Source organism: Sinocyclocheilus rhinocerous, unplaced genomic scaffold, assembly GCF_001515625.1.
Source record: "Sinocyclocheilus rhinocerous isolate Xijiao unplaced genomic scaffold, SAMN03320098_v1.1 scaffold1127, whole genome shotgun sequence".
Lineage (NCBI taxonomy): Eukaryota > Metazoa > Chordata > Actinopteri > Cypriniformes > Cyprinidae > Sinocyclocheilus > Sinocyclocheilus rhinocerous.
The window spans coordinates 793222-812981 of record NW_015632463.1 but is presented as its reverse complement, the minus strand read 5'-3'; the positions used below and the strand labels follow the sequence as shown (position 1 = coordinate 812981).

Here is a 19760-nt window from a genome sequence, read left to right as displayed (position 1 = left end):
AACAAAGTAGTTTCGCTTTCACAGCGAAACACACAGCATCTCCACGACATGGTGGCTGCGGCAGCAACAATACTACAGCGAGAATCAAAGTTACGCCTTCTCTCTTTGTGTGAACATTTGGGTGGTGTTATGCAAATTGTCCCACACAGTGACGTAGACATGTGGGGGTGTGTTTAAACGAGGCGTTTTAGGAGGGCGTGGACGAGTCTTAACTTTTATAAAGAATATCTCTTTGGGTTTGAGACTTTTGTCTTTGCAACTTTAGGGATCTTATCTATGCACGAACAGCTTGTAACACTCCAAAGAGAAAGGAAAACTTGAAATTGCATCATATGACCCCTTTAAAACAACCTATTTACAGCAGGTTAGGTATATTCATCCAAAAATGTCAGCTTTTCCTCTCTCTCTGTCCTCTTCTTGCTCTTTTACAGTCTTGCATGCCCTGAAAGATCCTCAATCCAAGTACAGAATGTACTTTGCGTTGTTTCTTTGTATTGCAATACTGTTCCCAAGATCCAAAATGACAGTGAACAAGTCTGCAAGTCTGGCTTGAGCTTTCCCATAATTTTTTTCAGACTTCCTGCAACTAGCAATCCAGACAATGACTTGCTGTGCTCTGTGGTGTGTCATTCTCATAGATCTACTACCATAATTTCCTTCTCTTCTTCCATAGAAGTCCATTCTTTATTAACAAGTATTGAAGTATCAAGGCCAGTCTTACCATGACAGGATTTCATTTGTAATTTAGTGGTGTCCCTCAAATACTTCATTTAAACACATAATTAGGCGACATAATCATTAGTTGACACAATGTTTATTTTGGGTAAGCGCACAATGGCCAAGCACACACTGTAAATTTTCAGGAGTGACAACCGCATTCAAATTTGGGAGTGAATCCTCTAAATTATCATTTTGTGTGTTCGGAACAGAACTCTCTCTTGAAATTGCGATGATTGACACCATGGTAACTAAAGTAACGTTCTGGCGTCTCACATGTTTGGTATCCGCTATTTTTGACCAAAGTGATATTACAATGACCAAAGACTCGTTTGGTGATTTATGTTTCGTGATTTTGAACTAAACCACCGTCAACAGAGCCAGCAGTTTTTTTTTTTTTTTTAAGCAACACGTATTATGCTTCTTTTGGCTCATAAAGCGATCCGATTTATGGAGGCAATAAAGTTGGCAAGTGCAGGTTATGATATTTTGGTATGTGGCTTATTTCCAAGATAGAGCGTTTGAATTTACTATGGGCTTGTTCTTATTTGCTTATCTAGTTCCAGATTTCTTGCGCCATGCATACAGAAGAGTGACACAACTGATTATGTTATTAACAACTAGTTGTTCAGGGGTTGCATTTCCCCTACAACAACATTGTGCAACATTGACAGTGTACAACTCGCTGCTTAACCACCATAGTACGATGCATTGTTGTGGAAATGAACTGTTTCCTGAACATGTTGGTTCAACAATATAGGGCGGTCGTTAATGACAACATGTGCACGTGGTAGACTAATAACTTCCTACTAATTCATCGATTCAAGATTTCTGAGATGCTGCTGTAATGAACATTGCAGCAGATGACTACTTCACTATTTTTGTTCTTTTCCATTTTGCTTTATTTTAAGTTTGATTCATCACGGTTCCCTCTTCCGTCATACGTTCCTTACGCATTTATGCACATGCCACTCTTCAAAAATGCCACTTATTAAGGACAAGCTAAAACATATAGATTCAAATATGTATATATATGCATCATATTTAAAATATATAGATTGGTCGGTGCCAATATAGCACCATTGCGCTTCGGGTGTCCCGAGTTTGGGTCCCAGCTCGCGGACCTTTCTCGATCCCATCCCTCACTTTCCCACTTCGCTTCCTGTCTAAATACTGTCCTATAACAATAAAAGAAAAAACGCCAAAAATAAATCTTAAAACATAATTTGTCACATGTCATATTAAGAAGAAACTATGCTTCTAACCACAGGTTGAGAGCTGTAGTTCCAACCACACAGGTTTGCAATGCTGTTTGTGAATGTTTGTTTCAAATATGGTTTTGGGAAACACTGAATCATTGAACTATGTTGGAAAACGACGGAATGTAAGACAATAGTTGGCTAATGATGCTTTTGGGAAATGCACCCCAGTAGAATTTCTGTAAATGCGGTTGTCACTACCTGATTATTATTTTTAGTTAATTCAGTTGTAGAATGATGTTGTCACTCCCATAAATTACTGAACTGTGTGTGTACAGAACAGGATTAAGCATTAAAAGGTAAATTGACAACCGAATTTAGCTTCAGAATACCAGCCCAATGTGCTTGAATGGCATCTTTCATTTACTCTGCTGAAGTTAAGAACCAAAGTATCTAAATATTGTGATGCAAGAGGCCTATTTGGGGTTATTGGATTTGCATTACTGAGATATGCTTCTCCTCAAAGATCAGCCATAGACAGAGGACGGTCAATCTAATGTGCCATTAGAGGAATGAAAGAAGAGTGGCAGGTCTCCTGAGTGGTGGATGGTGGAGATATTGACTGGCTGATAGAGCAGAGCTGAACTGGAATGACGGCAGACAGCGGGAAGAAACGGATAGAGTAAGTGGGACAGATCGAGAGAGGCAAAAAAAGAAAAGAGGAGAGAAGAAAGAGAAATCCATTGATTCTTTATTAGCAACCTGCAGAGAGGCGAAGCAGAAGGATGAACTACACACTGTAAATCTGATAGACTTATGAAAACCAGTCTAGTTGTCCTACTAAATAGTGATTATTAGCAGGCTAATGTTGTGTTATTGAGGCAACGCAGGTGTGTTGTGTAAGCGCTGGTTTAGTGCTTGTAAATTACAACACGGTTGAGGTCATGGGAACAGGAGGAGCAGAAAAGAGGCCAAGCAGGAAAATGAGACACAGATGAATGTGACGTAGAAAGCACAAGATATATGAGGATGCTATAATGAGAGTCGTTTAAAAGATAAAGCATGTGGGATGCAGAGAGACGGCAAGTAATAGATGAGGAAAGAGATGATAGAATGAGAGGGATGCTGAAAGAGAAGAGTGGGGATGTGGGGGTTGGAGATGCACAGAGGTTCAGAATCGGCAGACCCCTCCGGTGGTCCTGTTGCTAGGAAACACTGCATGACTTGTTGCCAGGCAACAACAATGAATCTTAGATACTGCAACAGGAGCAGCTGGGAGTGGGCGAGCGGGGGTGGGGGAGGAGGTTTCCATGGCAACCAGCCGTACTCAAAATGGAAGAACGAGCAAGGTGTGGACCGGGAATGGAGAGGAAGAGAAAAAGAGAGTTAGAAACATCATAGGAAAAAATAAGGACCGGAGGCCTGTAAGGACCAAAAATAGCACAAAAAGTAGCACATATGCATCTAACAGGTGAATGCGTATTAGATCACATATTTGTCTTTTAATGCATACATTTATCTGGCTGCACTGACAAGCAATACAATACGTAATGCTGCTCTATATCGTTGCTGTCAGGTATAAGCTTCAAATGCCCAAAAATTACCATGAATCAAAACAAATTTGATATGCATGTGTCATATTATTAACATTTTACAAAAAATTGTGAGGTTTATAAAAACTTAAAACAGCTGCATGTGGGGTGGATTTTACTGACAGTTTGAGGATCCCGTGAAGTTACAGGGTTTAGTCACAAGCTCTTTTAAAAACTTTTCATTGGCCACATTTTTGTAAAACCCTCCGACAGACATAAAGGGTGACCAATAGCATTGATTTATGAAACAAACAAACAAACAAACAAAAAAGATTCATAATATTTTATATTATTTAAAAGGAAAAATTATAATTTTGAACAATTGGATACTAAATCTAAACCATCTAATGACCATAATACCCTCTTGGGGCACAATTAAGGCAAAGAAAATCAACAAGCTAAAATCTATCACAATCTTGACGGAATATCAAGCCACAGCATATACAACTATTTTGGCACAATCTTTTATTTTATTTCTTTCCCAAAAAACATTTGCAGAATCAAAGTCATGTGGTGCAACCAACAAACAGAAATATGAAGAACAAAACATGTTAGTACTTTTTTATTTTTAGAGTCATTAAATTAAAAGTTCTTGAAAATTGTACAAAAGTTTTTCAAAACTATATGAATACAACATTTTTTAAGAATTTAGCATGTTTAAAACTTTTTTTTTTTTTAATGTGGACACTTATTTGTCACTGACCTGTACAACAAAGAGAGAAATGCAATGAAAGTCAGTTTTAGACTGTTGCTTCCGGCTCCACTCTGCTGATCTTCTCTTTAGTCTCATGAGGACGAGAACTAGTCTGCTCAGTTGACCTGCTCTGACATGAAACTTAACAAACAGACACACACATGCACTGATATTGCTGCCATAATAAAAGTCACAGGGAGATGACATGAACACATGAGTTACTCTCTCACTAGAGATCTGGCCACTCTGCAAGTAAATGCTACTACTCTAAACCACAATTTCTGACCTTCTCAGCCAAATGTGATCTGTCAAGCCCAAGGGGCGGCACACAGTGGTTCTGTGAATGTTTGCATGCAAACACTCCCTCATTGACTCTTTTCTGTACCGTATGTGTACCATGAGTGTTTTGTATGGATGGAGAGGTGGTATATTTTTAGGATGGTCAAGAATTTGAGCAGTTATACATAATGGATCAGTTGCCACAGAAAAAAAGAGCAGTTTGCATATTAATGGCAGGATTTGACATGTCTGAATTTAGACATGTGTCTGAAACTGAGCAGGAGAAGGATTCCAAATTTATTCCAGTTGTTGCACACACGCATAGACACACAATCCACCCATGCAGATTCATTTAAGCAGAGGAAAGAATATCAAAATGGATAATCCCTGCTAGGTTTTGCATTTATTGAAATAAGCTGTGCGGTACTGTCATAATAAACGTACAGATCAAAAACAAACAAAATTGCATTTCATGGCCATGGTGAGATCTAAATAAAACACAGAAATGAAAGAAGGTCATAGAGGAACTGGTGTGGCAAAGAGCCCTGCTTCTGTAGGGAAAGTAGTACATAAGTCTCTCACTCCAGACTCAGCTCTCTGTCCCTGTTGGGGTGGTACACTTTCAAACATGAACATTGTATGAAAGTGCACTCCAGAGTGATACAGTGTCCCTCTCTCTGTGTGTATTACTTGTAGGTTTAGATCAGTGTTAAATAAAGAAAACCAAACATTCTTCTCCAGTCATGGTTTTGATGCAGATTTTTTGGCATACCAAGAAAGAAAGTTGATCTATATTATATTATAAAAACACATGTGCCACATTCTTAGAAATGAAGTGTTTTTAAGTTTAAATGCAGTGACTCTTGTTATGTGGTGTAACCATGAAGTAAAAAGGAATAACATGTATTTATTTATTTATTTTTCACATATCATGAATTATTAATAATACATATATTATTTATAAATAGTTTCTGGGGAGTCACACCATATTACATTTTAAAACCGCAACTAATCCCACCTTGTCATGACAAACTCAAATTATCTGATATTTTTAGAGCTTTATTGACTTTGACACACAGTTACAAGGGTCTCTCTTTTCTATATATATATTTTTTCATAATGTTGATTTCATCACATGACTTTGTTGGTTCCGTGACAAAAAGTGTTGCAAATATTATTAAGCAGTGAAGATGCTTTTTAGGACTGCCGATTTATAAAAAAATAAAAAAACAAAAAAACAACAACATCATCAACATCAACCCTTAAATAACACAGCAAATATTAATCACAGAAATTAACATGTTACTTTTCCCAACTCAAGTATTTTATTCTAAAAAAAATAATAATAATAATACTTTAAAATTATATGCCAAACTTTTTCAGTTCAGGAATTTTATTCTTTAACAAAAATGTATTATTATTATTATTATTATTATTATTATTATATTAGGACAGTTGCATCACTCTGACATTTTTGTCTCCCCAAAAATATATAAAAAATAATTCTACTAGTAGATGCCATCCGGAACTTGCTGCTTTGGCAAGGGGCGTGGCAGTACTGGTCTAAGCTGTTCGCCAATCACAACGCAGTGGGACAGCTAACCAATCACAACACATTTCGTTTTTCGGTAGGTGGGCCTTCATCAAACCTGGAACTAATTGAACCGTTTGTGCCAGGCTGGGGAGAAAGGTATTTTAATAATGTAAATGATGTGAAAAATAATGCGTTTTTCGAACCACCAAGCATGATAGCATGTTCTAGTTCACCCCCAAAACAAAATCAAGACATTGTAAAAGAGCATAATAGGACCCCTTCAATTTATATGAGGAAAGTAATGATGATACAATCTAATTATTGTAATTTTTCTCATTCAGATGGGGAGGGAGAGGGACAGCTGTCCCCTCCTGTTGGAGCTGGAATCAACAGTAACAGCTGGAGCTTCCGCTACGGTGCAGGCCCCGGCTATGGTCCTCCACAAGCCCTGAAGCCAGGAGAGATCCCCCCTGAAGCCTTCATCATTCCTGGCTCCCCTGCCATCATCTCCATCAGGCAGGACCCAGGTGCCGTTGATGATAAGGGCGAGTTCATCACCTTCGGAAAGAAAGAGGAGTCTAAGAAGAAGAAAAAGAAGAAGAAGGAAAAGAAGGACAAGAAGGATAAAGGAAAAGATGATGGCGAGGAGTAACAAAGAACATCCCACTACGATATTACAGCTATCAATTTATGTTTGTAGCAAACGCTGACAGAAAGAGAAAACCAAAAATACTGAAAATGTAAAGAGAGGAGAAATTCCTTCTATATACCTTATTTACCAATTACAGTTTAAGAAAGAATAGAGTTTGTGCTGTACACACAAACATAAAAATCGCAAATTAACCCTGTGGACCTGTGACTCTGATTGGCTATTTTTCTAGTTCTGGTGCAGAAATTAATCAGTGATGTCCAAGAAAGAACTCCAGTCTGCAAAATTCAAATCAGGCCTTGCACCTTGTAAATGACATTTTCAACCACGATGAGGAAAGTCCCTCTCCTCTTTTAAAAGGATCAAATTAATCCAGTTAAACTGGATATGAACTCATGCCATACCTAGAGCTTTTTCTAACTTTATCCCTGCCTTCCTCCCTCAACGTCAGACGGGGAGGAAACAACTACCCCTGGCCCCATCTCACTCCTTGATCTGCTGGAATCAAAACTTTGTAAAAGAAAAAAAAAGACACTACAACTTTATCAGAAAGACCAGTGTCTGATTTCTATAGCAGATCAAAAATAAATGCCTACAGAGATGGGAATGTAGCAGCGAAATCACTTGCTTTACACTCACAAAACCGCCCTTGAACAGGGCACAGAGATCGCTAACGCTTCTGACCTGCTCCCAAAGTAATGCTGAAATCTCCGAATGATGCTTTACTCAGTATATTTTCTAAGAGCAAGTAAATCTCATCTTATACAGTCCAAAATCATGCACGCCCATGATTTGTATGAATACAAATCACAAATTGATGTGCGTTCTTGCTCCCTAGTGCATAATACACTATGAACAGGCTGTCAACATGCTGTACACTTAAAATCACCACAGGACTGAAGCACAACAGCCTCTCAAAAGTCTGTAAAATAGTAGAATGGATGCGTGTGGCTTCATTTCACAAAACACCCACTTCCTTTGCTGCTGTTTTGAATGTTTGATAGATGTCATCCCACTTGCTGCCAGCTTTATGTCTTAGTCCAGCTACTTGCCCTTAGCTACTGCTTGTAACTTTCGCATATCTGATGTTGCCAACTTCCCTTTATTTGGTGTGCATTGCTGGCCCCATGTCAGTACTGCCCCCTGGTGGCTCGTATTGTACAATGTGACAAGAAAGAGCAGAAAATTCAAGCCAATATTATTGTCACTTCTTCTGCTGGAAACATAAGCACAGGTACTGGCCCCTACATGCACACACAGTGTTTATGCCACACACACACACCAGTGTTTATGCTCTCACAGCAGTTGAACCACCATGGACTATGCAGCCATGCTTTTGGACATGTTTAACTACAGGGTATGGTGCTTTCTAGGGCAAAAATAGAGGTTGAGTGGAGATTAGAGTGAGAAGACCACAGTTGTGGGCAGTACAGAGTTTTTCTACTGTATATAATCAATGATGAGATATAGCTTCATGACAGTTCCATAGATGTTGATTAAAATTTTGTAAATAATGGGAATGTTTTCTTAACATTCAGACATCATGTTTAAATTTTCTGTTTTTAAGCGGGAGCACATCTCTCATTTCTTTCCCTTCTAAGTCTGTAGAGATACTGTTCAGTAAAGGAGAGATGTTTGTGCTGCTGTGAGACCATATCATCACAAAACACACACACACACACACAGACACTCTCTCTCACTTGAGTCTTTTTCAGGTGTGGTTCAGTGCTGTCAGATCACCAAGTGACTGTTTTGCATGTTAGACGCAATTAAAACAGAAATTATATATAGATATAAATGAACAGATATGTTTTTCATAATTATTTTTTTTCTCATTTCTGATGGAACTGGAGATGTGTATTGTCTCTGCTGAAGTATGTAGACATTAATCAAATTATTCATACACAAACATACACTGATTACATACACACATCGAGCGTAAAAAAAAAAGACACCGCAACCATGTCGGCTCTGTGGTGATCAATGTTAACATTCTAGGTATATGTAATGCTGTAGTGTTATGGTCTAAATTGCTTTTCTTTACAACCTTATGATTTTTGCAACGTGAAAGGATAAATCCTTCGTTTTGTGCTAGGCTTTGAAATCAATAACACTGTAATGTGAGCCAGTTCATACTTCCCTATAATAAAAACTTCTTCCTTCAAAAGAAGAAAAAAAAAAAGAAAAAGAAAAAAATCAAAAATGATAAAACAGGAAATAAAAAGGTATATGTATTCTGCTTGTGTGTAGTAATTATATATTAATTCATCCAGTGCCTAAGTGGCACTATGCTTTTGACTTTGACAGTGCAAATCTGTTGGACAATTTTTTTGTACACCTGCTCATCAGTGTAATGGTGTTTATTATTTTATATTACTTTATGAAATCTGGTAATGTGTTTTGTTTATAAATCACAAATAAAGTTTTCTTTCATAAGTATTGGAGATTTAGAGGGACAGCTGTCCCCTCCTGTTGGAGCTGGAATCAACAGTAACAGCTGGAGCTTCCGCTACGGTGCAGGCCCCGGCTACGGTCCTCCACAAGCCCTGAAGCCGGGAGAGATCCCCCCTGAAGCCTTCATTATTCCCGGCTCTCCTGCCATCATCTCCATCCGGCAGGACCCAGGTGCCGTTGATGATAAGGGTGAGTTCATCACCTTCGGAAAGAAAGAGGAGTCTAAGAAGAAGAAAAAGAAGAAGAAGGAAAAGAAGGACAAGAAAGATAAAGGAAAAGATGATGGCGAGGAGTAGCAAAGAACGTCCCACTACAATATTACAGCTATTAACTTATGTTTGTAGCAAATGCTGACAGAAAGAGAAAACCAAAAATACTGAAAATGTAAAGAGAGGAGAAATTCCTTCTATATACCTTATTTACCAATTCCAGTTGAAGAAAGAAGAGAAATTTAAAATTAACCCTGTGAACCTGTTACTCTGATTGGCTATTTTTCTAGTTCTGGTGCAGAAATTAATCAGTGATGTCCAAGAAAGAACTCCAGTCTGCAAAATTCAAATCAGGCCTTGCACCTTGTAAATGACATTTTCAACCACGATGAGGAAAGTCCCTCTCCTCTTTTAAAAGTATCAAATGAATCCAGTTAAACTGGATATGAACTCATGCCATACCAAGAGTTTTCTCTAACTCCATCCCTGCCTTCCTCCCTCAATGTCAAATGGGGAAGAAACAACCACCCCTGGCCCCGCCTCACTCCTTGATCCGCTGGAAACAAAAAGACACTACAACTTTATCAGAAAGACCAGTGTCTGATTTCTAGAGGAGATCAAAAATAGACGCCTACAGAGATGGAAATGTAGTAGCGAAATCACTTGCTTTACACTCACAAATACGTCCTAGAACAGGGCACAGAGATCTCTAGTGCTTCTGTCCTGCTCCCAAAGTAATGCTGAAATCTCAGAATGATGCTTTACTCAGTATATTTTCTAAGAGCAAGTAAATCTCATCTTATACAGTCCAAAATCATGCACGCCCATGATTTGTATGAATACAAATCACAAATTGATGTGTGTTCTTGCTCTCTAATGCATAACACACTATGAACAGGCTGTCCACATGCTGTACACCTAAAATCACCACAGGACTGAAGCACAACAGCCTCTCAAAAGTCTGTAAAATAGCAGAATGAATACTTGTGGCTTCATTTCAAAACACACCCACTTCCTTTGCTGCTGTTTTTAATGTTTGATAGATGTCATCCCACTTCTTGACAGCTTTATGTCTTAGTCCAGCTACTTGCCCTTAGCTACTGCTTGTAACTTTCGCATATCTGATGTTGCCAACCTCCCTTTATCTGGTGTGCATTGCTGGCCCCATGTCAGTACTGCCCCCTGGTGGCTCGTATTGTACAATGTGACAAGAAAGAGCAGAAAATTCAAGCCAATATTATTGTCACTTCTTCTGCTGGAAACATAAGCACAGGTACTGGCCCCTACATGCACACACAGTGTTTATGCCACACACACACACCAGTGTTTATGCTCTCACAGCAGTTGAACCACCATGGACTATGCAGCCATGCTTTTGGACATGTTTAACTACAGGGTATGGTGCTTTCTAGGGCAAAAATAGAGGTTGAGTGGAGATTAGAGTGAGAAGACCACAGTTGTGGGCAGTACAGAGTTTTTCTACTGTATATAATCAATGATGAGATATAGCTTCATGACAGTTCCATAGATGTTGATTAAAATTTTGTAAATAATGGGAATGTTTTCTTAACATTCAGACATCATGCTTAAATTTTCTGTTTTTAAGAGGGAGCGCATCTGTCCTTTCTTTCCCTTCTAAGTCTGTAGAGATACTGTTCAGTAAAGGAGAGATGTTCGTGCTGCTATGAGACCGTATCATCACAAAGCACACACACAAACACATACATATACACACACACTTTCACTTGAGTCTCTTTCAGATGTGGTTCAGTGCTGTCAGATCACCAAGTGACTGTTTTGCATGTTAGACGCAATTAAAACAGAAAGATATAAATGATATAAATGAACAGATATGTTTTTCATAATTATTTTTTTTCTCATTTCTGATGGAACTGGTTGTCTCTGCACACACATCGAGCGTAAAAAAAAAAGACACCGCAACCATGTCGGCTCTGTGGTGATCAATGTTAACATTCTAGGTATATGTAATGCTGTAGTGTTATGGTCTAAATTGCTTTTCTTTACAACCTTATGATTTTTGCAACGTGAAAGGATAAATCCTTCGTTTTGTGCTAGGCTTTGAAATCAATAACACTGTAATGTGAGCCAGTTCATACTTCCCTATAATAAAAACTTCTTCCTTCAAAAGAAGAAAAAAAAAAAGAAAAAGAAAAAAATCAAAAATGATAAAACAGGAAATAAAAAGGTATATGTATTCTGCTTGTGTGTAGTAATTATATATTAATTCATCCAGTGCCTAAGTGGCACTATGCTTTTGACTTTGACAGTGCAAATCTGTTGGACAATTTTTTTGTACACCTGCTCATCAGTGTAATGGTGTTTATTATTTTATATTACTTTATGAAATCTGGTAATGTGTTTTGTTTATAAATCACAAATAAAGTTTTCTTTCATAAGTATTGGAGATTTATCTGTGGTTTTTATTTTGTCTGTCTGTATTGTTAGTAACACAGTAACAGCATTGGCTTGAATAATATTCTCTATTAATTTTTTTTTCATCGTCTGTGCTAAAAATATAATTGTAATTAAAATATAAAATATAATTTCGGTGACTATTCAAATGGACCTGAACGTTCCACCTGCAAAAATCATAACTCTTCTGAAACAAACTGCCGCTATTGTTCTCCAAGGAGTGAAATAGTAGGATTAAGTTATGTTTGGGTCGGAAATAATTTGAAGTAACGAGAAATGAAAAGCTTGAACGGCAAGATTTTGAGTGTAAATATAATACAATAGTGGAGTATAATAATGTATGCATTGAAACTGCCATCTTTCGGATCGCATTTGATTCGAACATTACACACACACACAACAACAACAAAGCGAGGCATTGAACTTGGAAATTTTCTATTTAAATGTACGTCAGTCTGCTGACTGTTACGCAGGATACCAGATGTGTGCAGTTCAAGTTCAATACAGCAGAAAAAGGCTGTTTCCATTTTACCAGATAGCAAATGTAGTACATTGACTTCTCAATCATACTTTTCTTCTTCTTTATATTTTTAAACTATGTATACTCTATTTTATTTAACATTTAATTTATAATTTCACTTCCGTATATTGAATGTAGAATACTTTACCGAGTCAAATTTCATTCTACGGACATTATTGCCTAAATCTGCAGTCGGACTTTCTATTCCAGCAGTCCCGCGACTACACGGAGTGTGCTGTCCATGGTGCTGAAAACATTCGCCAGTTTGTGGCGTATGTAGCTGGCATAAATGCTCTAAATTAAAAGAAAGACTGTAATCTCATATTGATAGGCCTACTGTTGGTTTATGCGGTTTATCTACAGTGTGAACAAAAGCCCACGGTAATATTTCGTGTATATTTAGGGTTTTGTATTAACCAGGTCTTCCTATTAGGAAAGAATACTATTTCAGGATTATCTGTGACATACCAAGTTAGAATGAAACTGTGGATTTAAACCTAGCTACATTATCAGAAACATCGCTGTAAATATGGAGCACTTGCACACCATGAATTAAACCTCACAGACTAAATCTAAACTCAATTCAACCACACAGCGTCGCTGTTGACTAGCTCTGCTTTTTTGGGCATAAGAACACACCCATTGGTGTGGGTATTTTTCTATTCTGTAAACATTTGTCCGACATAGCAGTGCGGTCGACGAAATAAATCAGTTGTTTGTGAAGAGCATTTCGAAACAACGCTTTACTATATTGCATCAAGAAAATATGGCGAAAACGTCTAAACTGTGTTTGGCCAAATGGCGATTATGGATAACATCGCTTCTCTTCTGCGTTACCGCTGCTGATGTTCGTTATTCTGTGCCGGAGGAAACAAAGACAAAATATGTTATTGGAAGTCTGAGTAAGGACCTTAATTTGGATTCTAATCGCTTGAGGATTCGCAAAGCCCGTTTGGATTACCAAGGGGATAAACGATACTGTGAAGTAGACCTAGAATCTGGAAATCTTTTTGTTTCGGAAAGGATCGACAGAGAAATGCTGTGCAGAACGACATCCCCCTGCTTCATGCACTTTGAATTTGCTCTCGAAAATCCTTTAGAGCTTCATAACGTTGTTTTGGAAGTCCAGGACATCAATGACAGCCCTCCTGTTTTCCCCAAAGATTCAATTAAGCTGGAGATAAGCGAAGGAGCACCGACCGGAAGTAAATTACAAATAGCTCGTGCACGGGATTTGGATGTGGGAATGAATTCAGTTCAGACATATATTCTTAGCCAAAACAAACATTTTGTTCTTGATACAAAATCAAATAAAGACAGGTATGTGGACATTGTTTTGAAAAACAGTCTGGACAGAGAGACAAAAGGAGAGCATTCCTTGATATTGTCTGCAGTGGATGGGGGAAATCCTCCTAAATCTGGAACAGTTGTTATTGAAGTGTTCGTGATAGACGTGAATGATAATGCACCATTATTTTCGCAGCCTTTTTACAATACTCGTTTATCTGAAAATGCAGTACTTGGAACTTCTGTCATCAAAATTGCTGCGACCGATGTGGATGAGGGCGCAAATGGGCAAGTAACGTATTATATCAATCACCTATCTGACAATACGAAAGAACTGTTTAAAATTGACGAAAATTATGGAGAAATATCTGTAATTGGACAGCTGGACCACGAAAAGGCCTCCTCGTACGAGATGGAAGTGCAGGCGGAGGATGGTGGTGGTCAGACAGGCCATTGTAAAATTGTTATTGAAATAGATGACGTCAATGATAACGCGCCTGTTATATCAGTAAAGTCTCTGAAAAAACAAATCCCAGAAAACATCCCACCCGGTTCAGAGATCGCTGTAATAAACGTGAAGGACCAAGATTCCGGTCAAAACAGCCGGGTTAGTTGTTCCATTTCGACAAGTCTGCCATTTCAACTACAGCCTTACACCAAATCTTATTTCATTATCACTACAACTCGTTCGCTTGATCGGGAACAAATCGAAAATTACAATGTAACAATATCAGCAACGGATGGAGGTACTCCCCCTTTATTCTCCAATATAACTCTGAACATACAAGTTTCAGACATCAACGACAACCCCCCTACATTTGAGTTACAAACATATGTCGTTTATTTAAGTGAAAATAACAAACCAAGCACGTCTGTTTGTTCTGTCAGTGCAAATGACCCAGACTGGAGACAGAACGGGACTGTACTGTACTCTCTGGTACCCAGTGAAGTCAATGGGGTCCCAGTGTCCTTGTTTCTATCTATTAATGGAGATACAGGGGTGATTCATGCTGTAAGATCATTTGACTATGAGCAGTTCAGAAACTTCACTGTCAAAGTTGTTGCCAGAGACAATGGATCTCCACCGCTCAGCAGTAACGTGACTGTGAAAGTCTTCATAACAGATGAGAATGATAACTCTCCACAGATCTTATACCCTGTTCATGATGGAAAGTCTTTAATGACTGAAATGATCCCTAAAGCGACTCTCTCAGGCTCTCTGGTGTCCAAAGTGATCGCTGTAGATGCTGACTCTGGACAGAATGCATGGCTGTCCTATCAGATTGTCAAATCTACTGATCCAGGACTGTTCACTATTGGTCTCCATAGTGGAGAGATCAAAACACAACGAGACATTTCTGAATCTGACAATATGAAGCAGACCCTTGTTATTTCGGTGAAGGATAACGGACAGCCCTCTCTGTCTACGACCTGTTCTGTAAATGAGTTGCTGTTCCCAGCGCCTATCTCCCTCCCAACTATGCAGATGTGGATGGAGCAGGAACTCTCCGCAGCTCTTACAATTATGATGCATATCTAACCACAGGCTCGCGCACCAGTGACTTTAAGTTTGTGAGCTCATATCATGAAAACACACTTCCTGCTTGTGGGACTCTGATGAAGAGTGACATCGATTCTAATATGTTGCACCTGTCTGACGAAGGGGAGTGTACAGAGGTAAAGGTCTGTTTTAATCCTTAAATTTTGCCCGTCTGTACTGTGACTTGGAAACACATCTGAAAAAAAAAAAGAAAAAAAAAAGAAAAAAAGAAATGATGACGATGATGCACTTAAGCCCTTAAAATGCTTTAGAACAGATTCTGTTTTGCATTTTTGCATTGTCTCCCTTTGATATTTTAATAGAAATTCCTTTTTTTTTTAATTCCCTTTGTCTTCCACAACTGTTAGTTTGAGGAAAACCTTTGCTAGAATCTTCTTGCAAGAAAATAAATCATAATATCGGCGCCTCTGTCTGCTCCTGAGCCTTGTGTTATTCACATTTTACATGGTCATTTTCAACATCCTGAAAGAGTTGTAGACTACGGTGCCTTTAAAATAAACCTTTAAAAATTTAATGAGTGTGCTGACGGGGTTTAACGTTTTGCCTGTAGATATTTTCACACTACGCAGTGTGTCGCTGTTGATCTGTGCCGGGAATTTGTTCATCGGTCCACCCATTTGCTTTGCATCCTATTTTCAGATCACACCTCTCATGTTCAGACCACTGCTGTTTGTGTCTGAGGACAATAAATATCTTAATAATAGGCCTATTAAATTGTCTTAAAGAATTTCCTTCACGTTTATTTAGAATGGAATACACTTCAGCATATGCGTCGCGGCGATCAGTGTGGAAAGCCATTGTCCTTTATTCATTCGCTGTTTCATTATGCTTAGGAGATATACGTTATTCCTTTCTAGAGGAAATGAAGCGAAGGTCAGTGGTCGGCAATATTGCGCAGGATTTAGGAGTCCATAGGAATACATTTACATCACGGAATCCTAGGATTGAGTTTGATGGAAGAAACCGCTACAGTGAAATCAACGCGCATAATGGTGAACTGGTTATAAATGAAAGGATTGACCGAGAAGAGCTATGCGGACAAAAACCTTTGTGCACATTAACTTTTGATATCTTCATGGAAAACCCCCTTGAACTACACCGTATAACTCTGGAGATTCAAGACATAAACGACAACAACCCGACCTTCCCCCACAGTGAGGTAAAATTAGATATCTCAGAGTTTACAGTTAAAGGGTCCCGATTTTTCATCGACGAAGCTGCGGACCCAGACAGCGGAATAAATTCAGTACAAGGTTACAGACTCTCAAATAACCCGCATTTCAAATTAGCTGTACAGACTAGCGCCGAAACTGGGAAATATGCAGAAATAGTGTTGGAGCATGAACTGGACCGTGAAAAACAAGACAAGCATTCTCTTATTTTGATAGTTTATGACGGGGGCAATTCTCAGAAATCAGGCACTGTAGTTATACAAATCCGCGTTTTGGACATTAATGATAATAAACCAGTTTTTTTCTCAGCCAGTAGGTATATAAGGTGAGTGTCCCTGAAAACCTTCCAGTAGACTCAGTTGTGGTTACTGTGAGTGCCAGTGATGCTGATGAAGGAGCAAACGGAGATGTTACTTATGAATTTAGTCATATGCCAGTGAATGCAAAGTCTATTTTTTTCAATAGACCCCATATCGGGTGAAATAACAATTAAAGGGCCATTAGATTTTGAAGACAGTCCTTCGTTTGAGATCCGAGTTAAAGCAAAAGACGGAGCTGGTCTAGCAGCCACTTCTAAAGTAGTGGTAGACATCAGTGATGTCAATGATAATGCTCCCTTTATCATGATTAAATCTCTTAAAACGCCGCTTCTGGAGGATGTGACTGTGGGTACAGAAGTTGCAGTTATATACGTGCAGGACAAAGATATAGCATCTAATGGAAATATTAAATGTTTTATTCAGCAGAACGATCACTTTAAACTAATACCATCAATTAAGAACCACTTTGCATTGGTCACAGCAGAAGCGTTGGACCGAGAGAGAAAATCTGAATACAATATCACGATTACAGTAATGACGAGGGTTCCCCGCCCTTAACGCCATCTAAAACTATTAGATTATTTGTCTCAGATGTGAATGACAACCCTCCTGCTTTTGTGCAGCCGTATTACAGTGCTTATATAAGTGAAAATAACAAACCAGGCACTTCTGTTTGTTCTGTCAGTGCAAATGACCCAGACTGGAGACAGAACGGGACAGTACTGTACTCTCTGGTACCCAGTGAAGTCAATGGGGTCGCAGTGCCCTCATTTCTATCTATTAATGGAGATACAGGGGTGATTCATGCTGTAAGATCATTTGACTATGAGCAGTTCAGAAACTTCACTGTCAAAGTTGTTGCCAGAGACAATGGATCTCCACCGCTCAGCAGTAACGTGACTGTGCATAGTGGAGAGATCAAAACACAACGAGACATTTCTGAATCTGACAACATGAAGCAGACCCTTGTCATTTCGGTGAAAGATAACAGATAGCCCTCTCTGTCTGCAACCTGTGCTGTAAATTTACTAATTTCTGACAACCTTTCTGAAGTTCCTGAACTTAAAGATATGACTTATGAGGACAACTCTAAATTAACATCATATTTGATCATTGCATGAGACAAAAGGAGAGCATTCCTTGATATTGTCTGCAGTGGATGGGGGAAATCCTCCTAAATCTGGAACTGTTGTTATTGAAGTGTTCGTGATAGACGTGAATGATAATGCACCAGTATTTTCGCAGCCTTTGTACAACACTCGTTTATTCGAAAATGCAGCACTCGGAACGTCTGTCATCAAAATTGTTGCGACCGATGTGGATGAGGGCGCAAATGGACAAATAACGTATTATATCAATCACCTATCTGACAACACAAAAGAATTGTTTAAAATTGACGAAAATTATGGAGAAATATCTGTAATTGGACAGATGGACCACGAGAAGTCCTCGTCGTACGAGATGGAAGTGCAGGCGGAGGACGGTGGAGGTCAGACAGGCCACTGTAAAGTTGTTATTGAAATAGATGACATAAATGATAACACGCCTGTTATATCAGTAAAGTCTCTGAAAAACCAAATCCCAGAAAACATCCCACCCGGTTCAGAGATCGCTGTAATAAACGTGAAGGACCAAGATTCCGGTGAAAACAGCCGGGTTAGTTGTTCCATTTCTTCAAGTCTGCCATTTCAACTACAGCCGTACATCAAGTCTTATTTCATTATCACTACAACTCGTTCGCTTGATCGGGAGCAAATCGAAAATTATAATGTAACAATAACAGCAACGGATGGAGGTACACCCCCCTTATTCTCGAATCTAACTCTGAACATACAAGTTTCAGACATCAACGACAACTCCCCTACATTTGAGTTACAGACATATGCTGTTTATATAAGTGAAAATAACAAACCAGGCACTTCTGTTTGTTCTGTCAGTGCAAATGACCCAGACTGGAGACAGAACGGGACTGTACTGTACTCTGTGGTTCCCAGTGAAGTCAGTGGGGTCCCAGTGTCCTCATTTCTATCTATTAATGGAGATACAGGGGTGATTCATGCTGTAAGATCATTTGACTATGAGCAGTTCAGAAACTTCACTGTCAAAGTTGTTGCCAGAGACAATGGATCTCCACCGCTCAGCAGTAACGTGACTGTGAAAGTCTTCATAACAGATGAGAATGATAACTCTCCACAGATATTATACCCTGTTCCTGATGGAAAGTTTTTAATGACTGAAATGGTCCCTAAAGCGACTCTCTCAGGCTCTCTGGTGTCCAAGGTGATCGCTGTAGATGCTGACTCTGGACAGAATGCATGGCTGTCCTTCAAATCTTCCAAATCTTCTGGTCCGGGACTGTTCACGATTGGTCTCCATAGTGGAGAGATCAAAACACATTCTGAATCTTCTGAATCTGACAATATGAAGCAGAACCTTGTTATTTCGGTGAAGGATAATGGACAGCCCTCTCTGTCTACGACCTGTGCTGTAAATTTACTAATTTCTGACAACCTTTCTGAAGTTCCTGAACTTAAAGATATGACTTATGAGGACAACAACTCTAAACTGACGTCATATTTGATCATTGCATTAGTTTGCGTGTCCACCTTCTTCCTGACGTTCATCATATTGATCGTGGCAGTGAAGTTTTGTCACAGGAGAAAGCCCAGACTGTTGTTTGATGGAGCAGTTGCTGTGCCCAGCGCCTATCTCCCTCCCAACTATGCAGATGTGGATGGAGCAGGAACTCTCCGCAGCTCTTACAATTATGATACATATCTAACCACAGGCTCGCGCACCAGTGACTTTAAGTTTGTGAGCTCGTATCATGAAAACACACTTCCTGCTGGTGGGACTCTGAAAAAGGAGCACAATATTTAATTTAGCTCGAGTATGATAACACTTGACGTTACAGGAAATGAAGATGAGGTAAGAAAGGCTTAACTTACTTGGACTGTGTTTTATTTTTGCATTTCTTGGTGTCTCAAATGATTATACATTTTTTTAAATGATATCGGCATTTATTATTTATTATAATGAAAACAATTTAAATGTACCAGGTTATTTTCGTTGCGAATTTTGGATCTTATGAATGTATATCCTTGCACACCTTTACCAGTACTTGAACGCTGCATTAACCA

At 38.9% G+C, this 19760-nt stretch overlaps 2 protein-coding genes across 5 annotated transcripts in view; both read left to right on the top strand.

The window, feature by feature from the left end:
• The window catches only part of LOC107742371 (protocadherin alpha-C2-like), a 32335-nt gene extending 21118 nt beyond the window's left edge, over nucleotides 1-11217 (top strand). For 2 of the 4 annotated variants that reach the window (XM_016555318.1, XM_016555321.1), the window contains one exon: nucleotides 6357-9103. In XM_016555318.1, the coding sequence (XP_016410804.1) occupies nucleotides 6357-6667 (311 nt within the window). In that variant the 3' untranslated portion in view covers nucleotides 6668-9103. The other 2 variants (XM_016555319.1, XM_016555320.1) reach the window with 2 other exon arrangements.
• Nucleotides 10682-19500, top strand: LOC107742392 (protocadherin beta-16-like). Its single transcript, XM_016555338.1, has 6 exons — nucleotides 10682-10723; nucleotides 12473-12552; nucleotides 14456-15000; nucleotides 15114-15191; nucleotides 15962-16481; nucleotides 17739-19500. The coding sequence occupies exons 1-6, from the start codon at nucleotides 10682-10684 to the stop codon at nucleotides 19498-19500; spliced, it is 3027 nt and encodes a 1008-aa protein (XP_016410824.1).
• The last annotated feature ends 260 nt before the right edge of the window (nucleotides 19501-19760 follow it).

Bases quoted from the DNA above. Each gene is read 5' to 3' on its own strand.
- LOC107742392 (XM_016555338.1), top strand. From the start codon at position 10,682: ATGGACTATGCAGCCATGCTTTTGGACATGTTTAACTACAGG. The intron at 10,724-12,472 runs GTATGGTGCTTT...CTAAATCTGCAG, and splicing joins TGGACATGTTTAACTACAGG to TCGGACTTTCTATTCCAGCA. The intron at 12,553-14,455 runs GTATGTAGCTGG...TTGTTCTGTCAG, and splicing joins AACATTCGCCAGTTTGTGGC to TGCAAATGACCCAGACTGGA.